The sequence below is a fragment of the Cyprinodon variegatus genome, unplaced genomic scaffold, assembly GCF_000732505.1.
Source record: "Cyprinodon variegatus isolate N-32 unplaced genomic scaffold, C_variegatus-1.0 Scaffold2301, whole genome shotgun sequence".
Classification (NCBI taxonomy): domain Eukaryota; kingdom Metazoa; phylum Chordata; class Actinopteri; order Cyprinodontiformes; family Cyprinodontidae; genus Cyprinodon; species Cyprinodon variegatus.
The window spans coordinates 14,242-26,117 of record NW_015152754.1 but is presented as its reverse complement, the minus strand read 5'-3'; the positions used below and the strand labels follow the sequence as shown (position 1 = coordinate 26,117).

Below are 11,876 nucleotides of genomic sequence, written 5' to 3'. Positions count from 1 at the left end.
CCTGCAGGACAACAACGATAAGTTCATGCAGGCTGCTTCTCTCTACATGTTTAGTTGCACTGCAACAGGAAGTAGAACTGGGCTTCGGTTCAATCTTAATTCTCTTCATGTTTAGACGGCAGGTTTTCCAATAGCTGCTTTCATTCTCTGTTTTCCTCCGTCCCGCTGACCTTGTGCCTCTATGAGTGGAGATAGAGAGGAAAGGTGGGGCTGAGGGGACCCTCTGCTGCTGGGCTCACTGTTACATTTCTGGCTCCTTAAGCCTTCAGCATGGACCAAACCTCCCTGGATGTTCTGCTGTTGTCTTCTTGGCCTGTCTGACCATCACTATTGGCTACTGTAAGAAGATTGTAAAATCGGTAAGAAGGATCTATTTGTTTGCTTATGCAGAAACATGAGAAGAAATTGAGTTCTACTTTTCTGATGGAGAAAGGAGAATCTGACTGCGAACGCTTTAAAGCCTGTTAACATTTCCTGACGTTGCTAATGTTCAGATACCCAGAGGCTCCCAGTGGCTCCCAGACTCCCTCTGGGTGCGTGCCCCCCTTTTACAGTTTACAATGAGTTTCTGTTCAACAGAAACATCTTTACTCCTCCCTGTTATCTATGTTTTTCTCCAAATGTTTTACCTGATATTACTTTCCTTTCTGTTTAACATTCAGACCTGTTTCATAGGAGGAAATAGAGGACAGGTTTCTATAAATTACCGGTACAGTTTTCACTGAGAGGATTTCTTTGAAATCAACATCTATGTAACTTTAGCTTGTTTCAAATAACGAGATAAATCAGAAAGAGACAGCAGAGTGTGAAGGAGGGTTTAAGGTTCCTTTGGAGGCCAGTTACACATGTAAACATGTTGAATTTTAGAAATTCCACCACGGGCCTGATCTTCAAAGATTCCGAATTAAAGGCACATGAATTTATTTTAGTTTGTGCAGAAGATGAAGCGTGTTTAATTTGCAGTAAGATGAGCAAAGCTGTTAGTTTCAGCCCATTAAGATGAGCAGATTGTGTTTTCTTCAGGCAGTAGAGAGCGGCCATAAAAGAAAGAAGAGGTTCTAAGCCATGTACTAGAAGGTAGTAATAAAAATGAATGAAAACATAATAGTAATAATAAATCTAAATTATATTTATAATGCACCTGAAAAGGGAGCCAATTTACAAACATATGAAGAAAAATGCAATGATGAAAAAACTAAAGTTAAAGTGAAATATTAGTTATTTTTGTCTGCTAAGAGCAGATGCTGCTGAAAACATCTGGATTTATCTCCAGCAGCAGCAGATTGCCACCATTTCTTAAGAACTGAACAGATAACTAGCAGACAGACGGACCGTCATAAACACGCCACGCCACTACATTTCAGTTCAGGAATCTTTTCTCTTCCTTTGGTTTCATCATCGGTGGCTTTTCCGCATCATTTTGGTCTGAAAACGTTTTTCTTCTTTATTTGCTTTTATTCTGCTAGTCTTATTTCTGACGTCCCATGTGCTCTGAATCTCCCCCCATCGTCATTCATCAAAGCAATGCCTCCTTAGTGGAAACAGTGACTGCAGATATATGATCTGCGTGAAGCAGTTTTTACTCTGTCAGCTGAATTGCAAACACACCTTTGAAGCTCTCCACCTATTTTAACCCCTTAGCTCTTATCTTTTTAGAACAAACCGCAGATCCAAACGCCATTGGCCAGTTAGATAATAATAGAAATCCATCATGCTTGTGATGCATCTCATTAGAAGGCTAAGATCTTCTAGTTTCTGTTTGAACAAACTCTGTAAGTCTTACTTTGTAGCTTCAAAAACGTTTAAAATAATCTTTCCCTTTGCGTATAAAATGCATGTGTTAACATCCCCTATCTCATGTGTTTTTCATAGCTGACCTCTCCAACTGTCTCCACTTGTTCATGTTGTGGTCATCAACTTTATGAAATTTCAGACCTTGGCTCATTAGGGGTGTAAAACTCTGATCCTTTTAGTACAGAAAAGGTCCTTTCAGCACAATTAATTCAAATTAGGTATCAAACTGGATTATTTGGATTTTATGACTAATTAGACAATAAAAACACATTTCCAGCTTTATAAGCATAATACATTTATTTATGATGCACTTTACATTTCAAATAAAGTATCAAAGTGCTACAGTAGGAGGTTAAAAACAGTTTATAAAGTTTAATAAAAAGAAAAAAAACATAAAAGCCTGTCACGTCTAACACCTAAAACACTGGAAAACAAGGAAAGAAAGGCACAGAGTCAGAATTCTTTTTACTCGCCAGGAGAGTAGGAAGAGACCGTGCAGGTACATCTCCACCCCACTCTGCCGGTCTTCAGCTTTCTCCTTGCTATTTATTAAAGTCAGAGGGGGAGTCCCTAGTTACACAAGCTGAGGTTGCGCTAAAGGAATAGGAAACAAGAAATACAATTTAATTTGCAGCCTCAGTGAACAGGTCAACTTGCATTTAAATGTCATGCGGTCAAGTGGTCCGAGAACCTCCTGGTTTTTTTAAGCTTGAGCAATACTTCCTGAGAATTGACCTATACTGCTTGTGCAACACCTCTCTGGAACAGTAATATGTCACACATTAAACATCATAAGAACAAACATTATGTATCTTATACATAAGTATACCAACAAAGCCAAATTACCATAAATTAAATTACCAGTGCTTTACATGATAAACCATAAATATTAATTTTAACATTCCAGCACTTTCTTTTATGGTGATTTCAATGTTCAGATTTCAGACTTTGGCTTACCAGTACTTAATGGAAAAGCTCCCCTTATTGGCTAAAAAAATGCATCAGTCAACCTTTCCAGCTACAGAAGCCCAACCCCAGTCCGCCCCCTAAGCTCGCGCCCACCCTACTCTCTATGAGGACTTCCGTTGGCGAAGCCTTATGGGAACGCCGGGTTAGTGCTGAGGGGTAGCGTTCAGGGACGGGTTTGGGATTTTAAGGCACACGTGTTCTGGATACTGAGGCACGGCGGTGGTGCAGGGTTTAAACCCGACCCCTCTACAACGGCTTTAGTCCACGCAGGTTGGATTCCCTTCCTGTTGACCTTTGCTGCTTGACCTCCACGCTCTCTGATCAATTTTCCTGCCTGTCTTCTAAAAAAATAAAACTAAATAAAGGCAACTAGAGCCTAAAAACTTTAACTGGAAAGTTTTCTGGATATTGCAGAGAACTCAGCGTGGTTTTGGAAGCAGACAGGATGGTGAATTAGCCCAGGTAAACATAGATAATCAAAGATGGCGGCAAAAATCAGTGGTAGTTTCCATCCTTACATTTTTCTTTTCCAATGAAAATAACTTTTGTGGATTATTGAGACCCGTGATTTTATTTGACAGGAAATCTAACTGGATCCTGGTTTTCAGTGGAGCGTTAAGGATAAAAGGATCCGTTTATTCCAGGGCAGAACGTTTATAGGAACGTCAGAGAATGAAAACAACGAGAGAAGGAAAATTATGAGTTCTTATTTGGTGGCAGATTATTGGTCATGGCGTTTGTGGAGGTAAGCTGGTTTACAGGGGAGCTGATGGTCGTTTTCTATGGGATGGCCTGATGTGACCCGGCGGTGGTAAAAACACGCAAACCTTCTGAAGATCAGGCTTCAGGTTTGGAGGTTTGGGGACCAGAACAGGTGTTCTCTGTAAAATGCAACTTTTAACTTAGTTATTACTGCTTATAATCCCAGTTCTAACATCAGAGCTTTACCCTGTTCAGTCCACGTATCTCACTTCACAGCTGGGCTGACTGACATTCTGCTTCAGTTTGACTTACAGATTACTCCATGCAAACTTTAAACATCAGCCGTCACAGACCTAAAACATCCAGACATTACAGCAGGTTTCAAGTTTCTGAAATATATCTAAAGTAGATGAAGAGGACATCCCAGGTTAAGCTGTGTTTTAACCTCATTTTATTTACCTTAAAGGTTATATTTGAAGACGTTCGCCTCCAGCACACTGGAACAACAGGTGAAACTTGTCCAACTAACCTCCCTAAAGAACAGCTGTGTCCCTGGTTTGGGACACAGTCTGGGTTTGGTGGTTGCCAGGGGAACGGTTCTTGTCAGACTTTATTGAGCCCAATGTAACGTTAGGTGGAGGGGGGGTGATGCTGTGGGGTTATTATTATTCAGGAGCTGAGCTGGCAGGGAGTCAGACACAGCACTGCTTATGCAGAGCGCTATGATCACTCCTCTGAAACAGTTTATTAACGCCTAAATTAACTTAGAATGTAGAAACCTGCCGGCAATATTTTACCGTTATTGATCTCACACTGGAGAAATTTAACCTATCCCCATGGGGAGCAGTGGGCTGCCATTGTGTGGCAACTGCTGCTGGGGATTCCCAGTGACAGCGCAGCGCTGGTATGTGGGGGTCTGAGCGGCTCCCAGGATGGTAATCTGGATGAACTGACTGCACAGACCATGTTTTCAGGTGGACTTTCTCACTTCAACATAGATTCTAACTACTTTTTACCCGCTGATCACAGCTAATATAGCAAAGCTGCTCTCTGGCGTTGAACACAGGAGCAGCAGAAGCATCTGGACACACTTTACTGGACGTCTGACCTTAATGAGGATCAGAGATGAAGCAGCAGAAGCTTCTTCTCCTGGTGTGAACATAGCATTTAGCTGCAGTGCTAACCAGCCTAACCTGTGTGTTTCAGCCTCATCATGACGCAGCTGGAAGCCTCTGAGGCTGGGGGGGAGCCCCCCTCCTCCTACATCATTTTCCTGGTGGTCTTCCTCTTCTTCCTAACTGGACTCCTGGGCTTCCTCATCTGCCATCTGCTGAAGAAGAAGGGCTACCGCTGCAGGACTGTAGACCCGGAGGACGAGGAGGACAAGCTGGAGGAAGATGCTGATGGTGAGAAGAACATGATCGGTGTTTGGTGATATTTGGATGTTTCCTTGTTTTATAAGCAGGGTTGGACAACATATATATAACTGTTAATATTGCATTATAGTGTTTATCCATGGGTGGCTCTAGATGGGGGCCAGAACCGGTGCTCTAGAATCGGTCCTGGTCTCTGTTAGGGCCCTGCACTAACAATGCAGAATGTTAAATATGATTTATTTATTTGACCGTTTGCAGATGGAATAAGATGGCTTATGTTTCATTTAATTCTGTTTTAAGGTCCAGAACCTTCCTTCCTTTGCAGATCATTTAGTTTTCTGTTCAGATTAGGAGCAAATGTAAAGATTTAAATAATTTCTTAGATCGGATTTTTACAGTGCAATACTGTATGAGTGTCTTATGATGTCATGTTCTGTAAGAAGAGGCCATAACTGATTCGTTTGTTGAACCAGTTCATTATTTGGCTTTTAAGGTTGATTTACATGCTTATTTAGAAATGGTCGGCTTTAAGCTTCAGCCGCATTAAGAAAAGATCAGTTTTCATCTGTTAGATCAGGCCATCGCTCAGGCCAACAATCCTTCCCGCCAGCTCTACAGACGAGTCATCTCATCGCTGATGCACCTGCGTGCTGCTGGCCAACTCCTACTAGGACTTTAACTAGGACACTGTGTCACAGGGAACCACCAGGAATGGGTCTGCAGCTGCCAGCTGGAGACTGGAAGTGATGCTGTGGGCCTGTGTGAGATTATCTATTATTAATCTGGGCTTCCCAGGTCTGCAGGAGTTTTAATACATTTGGGGCTTTTCTACCAGCAGCACCAACAAGTACAGGCTGTTTCCCACCGTGCTCTGACCAAACACACAGGGAGTGGCCGACCGGCTCCTTTCTCATTTCCACTAAATCCAGATTTTCCATCTTTTCACGGGTCACTAAACCTCCTGAGATAAACACAAACGCGCTTCGCTGCCATCCACAGCTGCTCACATGTAAACAGGCGTGCGCTCACAGACGGAAAGGAGAGAAGCTCTGGAATGACTCCATCAGTTGTTGTCAAACATTGAGGTGTTTATTTCCTCGTGTCTGGTTTCTCTGTTTAGATGAGAACGATGAGAACCAGGACACAGTGGAGCAGATCCTGAAATGCATCATGGAGAATGAAGGTAAGCAACGTTTGATAACTGCTCCTGATGGTTAGGCTTCATATGGCTGCAGACTAGGAGACAAGTAAAGGAGGCAAGGCCATCAGTGACTGAGGTTCTTCTTCCCTTCCAGCCAACATGGAGGCCTTCAATGAGATGTTAGGAAACCGCAGCGTCTGCGTGCGCCATGATCCAAGGTAAGCCCATCCACTGGATCCAGCTTCTAGCAGAGATGTCCAGTCAGCATTCAGCCATAATCTGTGATCTGCAAATACAGGGAAACTCTGAGCTTAGGTGAAAACTAAGATGAAGACAATCACAGAAACACCAGTTTAAACCAAACACTTCAGCGTTTCATATGAATTATGGTTTTATAATATTAATTATGGATTTATAACAAGATGTTTGATTTTTTTTTTATGGATAAATAAATAATCCCTGCTTCCAGATGAAATGCAGGAAGGAGTTAATTTCTACTGGAAACTTTACTGATACAATCATTAGGATTTAGTTGATGGAATGTCCTCCTCAGGCTTCTGTAGCTCAGTGTGTGATCCCACCAGCTGCAAACATTTATCTTCATTCTATCTTCAATTTGTTCTGAAACGTTCCGCAGCTTGAATGTCATGGTTAAATCACTGTCGCCTCCCAGAGGAGACGGTTCAGAGTGCAGAGCAGCTTAAGGATTAGAGCAGAAGTCTTCAACAGGGGGTCCGCGACCCCTAGGGGTTCCACAGAGGTACTGCATGGGGGTCGCGAAAGTTTTGGTTGATCAGACTTTTATATTCCTCCAGCACTTTTTTCCACTAATTGAAATGTCTTTAAATCCACATTAACATGAATTCAACAGACTGCAGTAAACAGATAAATGGAGGCAGAAGATGTCTTTCAGTCATCAATGCTCACATTCAGCGACACACAGGAGCTCTTTCAAGCTGGGCACCGTTTCATTCACAACACCTGTCCCATCAACCAGGAATCAGAAATACTTTAATAATCCCAGGGAGGGATTACTTTAGTTACATTACTCATCTATAATAGAGAGACTATAGGAGCAGGTCTAGAGGATGGATTAGTTAGGAAGGAGTCAGAGAGATGATTTTTATGCCCTAGTTTTTGGTCTAAAGTGGATTCCTGTAGACTGACTTGGTGTAGAACTGGTTCTTCAGAGAAAAAAACTTTGCAACATAAAAACCTGATAAAGTTGAAAATTAATAGTTAATTTAAATATAAATGAAAAGCAATGGTTTATCATAATTTTAGTTCACAATGTTCTTATTTTACTACAACAGAGACAGCTAGTAAAATGCTTGAAAGCTGGATCCTTCTCCATAATCTCAGGTGGATCAGGGTCCCAGTCTCTCCTCCTCTATAGCAGCTCAGAGTGTCTCTGGCAGCTCGCTGTTCTCTGTCAGACCTGCAGATCAGCTCCTGTCCCTCCATCGCTCCCTGCCTCAGACCCTAAAGCGTTTTCTACACGATCAGGATGTGATGACAGATAAAAAGAGGAGCCGTAGAGACGTTTCTGATACATAATAAATGTTCATTTTATCTTCAGTTATAAGATATAATGACCCCCCGTCAACTAGGGGGCTGCAGTCGCTTGAGGACCCAAATGCAGAGATGATTTGTTGTTGGTGTAATGAAAAAACGGGCAGACATCCAAAAATCCCAAATCCAATGAATAAAAAAAATCTGTAAACTTCAGGGAAAACTCCTGTGGAGAACCACAGACGAGGAAGCAACAGCAATCAACAAGGAAGCAGCACTGAAGAACCGCACAGGAGGAGTATATATGGGAGACAGAACAAAGACTGGGCTGATCAGCTGACAGGGAGCAGGTGTGGATAGAAGAGTCTAGAAGGGAGCTAGGGGAAAGGAGACAGACACAAGGGGGCAGCAGAGAGTAACTAAAGGCTGCTTAAATATAACACAAAATGGAAAATTAACCAAAGATCAACGAAACAGTAAAAACTAAAAACTCAAAGTCCAAAAAAGGGGAGAACCACGACACATTGAACGGTCTCTAAAGCAGACTAGAGCTGACAGAGTCGCTCCGGCTTAAGGTAGCAGCTGGATGAACACATGATGTTTGATCAGCCTTCTTACTCATCGTTGACCTTGAAAGCAACATTAATAGTCGAGAGTTTTTTAAAGTATTCAAGGGCCAACAAATGCATTGACCTCGATGCACCAATGAAATGCAGCGACGTGTTTGATGTCAACCAGAAGCGGCTGAAGCAAAACAAACATGGCTGCTGTGGTGGAAAAAAAAAAAAAAATCTCTGAAAATTTCATTCAAATTTCAAAAGTTTCATTCAATTAGGCCTCAGATCTGCAAGGCTACAAGGTTGTTGTTTTTTATCTTATTAGGGATAAATTAAATAATTCTCATAACAAGCTGGACTGTTTCTCAGGGATTATTTCATAACATTATGTTTTATTTCCAAGCTGTGTGTCTTTGTTTGGGTAAAGATCAGCGGAGACCTTCACAGCCGTCCTGTAGGGGTTTAATTAGTGAGAGACAAACTGTCTGTTTAGAACAGGGAGAACATTATGCTCTGTCTTCTTCTCTTTGTCTTTGCAAAAAAAATAAAATGCTGACTGAGTGAAATCCATTGATTTCCCTTTATTTTAATGGGCTGCAGAGATCAATACATTTTCCCACAACAGCTGCTGTGGTTTTAGCTGGAATAGCCTCCATTTCCTTTAGACAAATGAGCAAAAGACGTAACTTTTGCTGCGATGGATAAGGAGATGTTTGCATGTTCCTCCCAACTGGATTTGGTTTAAAAGAGTTTGGTTTATCAGTTAAATCCCTAAATCAAATCCAGCTGATACTGCTGCTGTGATTGGCTCAACATGGAGGCAGGTGAAACTTGGTGATTTACCCAATCAGCTGGAAGAATTGAACTGCATGTTCCTCCAGTTCTACAGAAGCCTTTCCAATTTAACAAAGGATCAATCTATAGATTAACAATTCGTCTGCTTCCGCTGACCACAAAAAAATAGCTAAATCAAAGGGGGGTTACTTTAAATCCTTTTTTTTTAAAATCAATTTAGCTTATTAAGAATTAAATCAGAGGATATGTTCAAACCTCTTTTACGAGGCTATCCTGGCCAAGATGTGAATCAGAACAAAGCTTCTTCCAAACATCCCGGAGTGGAGGAGCTACAAGCATTCAAGGAACATCTGAACTTTGACCTTTGGATTTATTGGTGTTTGCCTTTTCTGTCCTTCAGCAACTTCATTTGTGTGAAGCATTTTAAGCCAAACTCTTCACCTCACCAATATAACTGGCCTAATGCTAATACTAACACCTGACACTACGATCTTCCAGGTTACGTAAGGAATCTCTTGGTGGTGTTCCTCCCCATCTCCATACGGTGCACTCAGGCACCGACCACAACTCCTGCCTCCTCTGCGCCCAGGTTCGAGCCAAAAAGGGCCGCAGACAAAGCAGGACGCCCCGCTTCAAGCAGCAACCAGGAGAGCAGACTGTTTTTTCTGTCGGGAGGTAAAAGTGCAGAATTGAATCTTCTATTAAGATCAGCATCAGGAGTTTTGATGTCAAGCGTTTTTAACTCTACAATTATCTCCTCAGATTCCGGGTGACACATTCGGATAAGAAGTTTCAGGGGCGTCCAAACCCACTGGCTGCCTCGGGGGAGCAGTTGGACCAGTCCCAAGATAGCGACGACATAAAGGAGGACGGGTTCAATCTGAAAAATATGTTCAAAGAAGTCCAGCCAGCTTCAGATGGAGTCCATGGCGTAGCGGCGAATGTGGGGAAGAGAAAGAAAAGTATGACCCTTTTTGGATTAAGGCGGGGCAGTGATCCTTTAGGTTTGAGAGTTAAAGAGAGGGCGGGGGCAGATCCTCGGGGGGTTAGATTTGCTGTTCAGCGGCCACCTGTAGTACTAGAGGAACCAGCCAATCCAGAGCGCGGCACTAAACCCGGCGCCAAGATGAATATCGCTCAGGGGGAAGTTATAACTTCCATTCTGAAACCATCCTCCAAGTCTGATTCTGTTCCCCAGGAAGGCCCCACCCTCGGGCTGAACTCTGACCTTCAAGACAAGACAAACACAGGAGCCTCAGCTCCTACCTCCCTCCCCATCCCCACCGAAAGATCTGTGAATATGGACAGTAAGGTAGATCCTGGACCGCTACAGACTTCAACCCCTATTGACACAATACCTGCACCGGTTCCAGGATCCAGCTCAGTCATGCCCACTGCTAAGTCCAACTTCAAAAGGGACTTTATGGCTGTCAGAGCCTCCTCTGACCCATGTTCCAGCCCAGATCCGGAGCCAACCGTTGGTGGTGGCCTTGCTTTAATAAGCTTAGGTTCTTCTCCTGCATCTTCTCTCCAAAACAAAACCTTTTCCTCAGTGTCCTCTTTAAAGACGCCTACCTCATCCCTCATAGAGTCACCAAGCCCCAAAAGTAGCTTACCAAACATTAGCGTAGCATTAGCACCACTAGCCCCGTGTTCTTCTCCAACTTCAGCTTCATCTGGCTTGATTTCTGTAAGATCTACGAACCAAGAAGGCCTCCTTCCTGGTCCATTCTCTATAAATGGACAGAAAGTAGATAGACAGACAGAAGAACAGACGGAAACACAGAGGGCTGGAATCCTAAAAACACCTAAACTGTCTCCACTTTCACCAGGAGGTCCAGCCTCTTCTTCTGAGCAGAGTTTTAAAGACAGACTGAGAGATTTGCCTCTATCGCCCTCCAGTCCATTGTCCCCATCCTCCCCCAAAGGGGGGAGGATCAGTAGTGTGACCATGATTAAAGCCAGTCCTGACGGCAAGAGGCAGTTCTCTGTAACGACCACTGTGGATAAAGACAGTGTCTCCTCAGTGTACCAGGAAGGGGAGGGCTCTGAAAAGAGTCCAGCTGTCAGAAGACAGGAAGAGACTTTAGCTGCTGAATCTGAGACTCAGAGCAGAGGAAGCCGCGGACCAGAGACTAGACCATACCTCAGCCAAGACAAGGATGACATGATGGAGATGGAGGACATTAGAGACTGCAAGGTGACACAGGTGGAGGGAGGCCAGAAGCCCAACGAGGAGACCATACTGGATAACCGACCCAAACAGAACCAGGAGGGGAGGACTCTAGAAGAGGAGGAGCTAACTGCTTCCAGTAATGTTTCAAGGAGAGAAGAGATCCCAGGAACTGAACTAAAGGCAGATATGTAGAATAATATAAATGACAAAATAATATTATGTTATCATTGTTTGATTCATTTGGCTGCAGATGATGGTGGGAAAATGTGGGTTGTTTTGTCTGTTTAGCCATGAGTCCCAAACTGACACCAGACTGATTGTTTCCTGCTGTGAAACTTCTGGTTTGCTCACATCGTCTCCACCAGCAGGTTATGGGTGAACGCTGCCGCTGGCATCATCCCCACCCAACAGTTCACTCTGTGCGTCATTGCGTCTCATTTACATGTATAGTCTATGGGGGGCGGCCTCAAGAGTTCCAGCAGCGCGTTCCATCGTCAAGAGAGCTGCATCAATGCGTTTTGGCGTCCGGGCTTCGGAAAGTTCGAACCTGGAGTGAAAAAGATCAAATTTTTTGGGGGAGACAGACTCTACCTGCAAGCTGCATGGCTTCTGCAGACATTCTGCTTATGAAGAATAAAAATGATGAAGGAGTTAAACTCCAGAGGTTAAATAAAGCAGGTAGAATTGATTGTTATGTAGAAGGAACAGAGAGCAGCTCTAATCATTATTAAATAAAACATTTTTGATGAACTATGGAGAAACAGTTTCAAAATACCCAAATTAACTAGAAACGTTAAAACCTGCCGATGAAAAATATTGGATTATATATTCTGGTTCTTGCAGTCTTCACCACA

The 11,876-nt window shown here is 43.1% G+C and overlaps 1 protein-coding gene across 1 annotated transcript; it reads left to right on the top strand.

Annotated features, from left to right (window-relative positions):
- The first annotated feature begins 82 nt into the window (after nucleotides 1–82).
- On the top strand, nucleotides 83–11,870 carry LOC107080763 (protein PRRC2C-like). Its single transcript, XM_015368966.1, has 6 exons — nucleotides 83–359; nucleotides 4,672–4,871; nucleotides 5,962–6,024; nucleotides 6,137–6,200; nucleotides 9,345–9,521; nucleotides 9,609–11,870. The coding sequence occupies exons 2-6, from the start codon at nucleotides 4,679–4,681 to the stop codon at nucleotides 11,212–11,214; spliced, it is 2,103 nt and encodes a 700-aa protein (XP_015224452.1). The 5' UTR covers nucleotides 83–359; nucleotides 4,672–4,678; the 3' UTR covers nucleotides 11,215–11,870.
- Nucleotides 11,871–11,876: the final 6 nt, after the last annotated feature.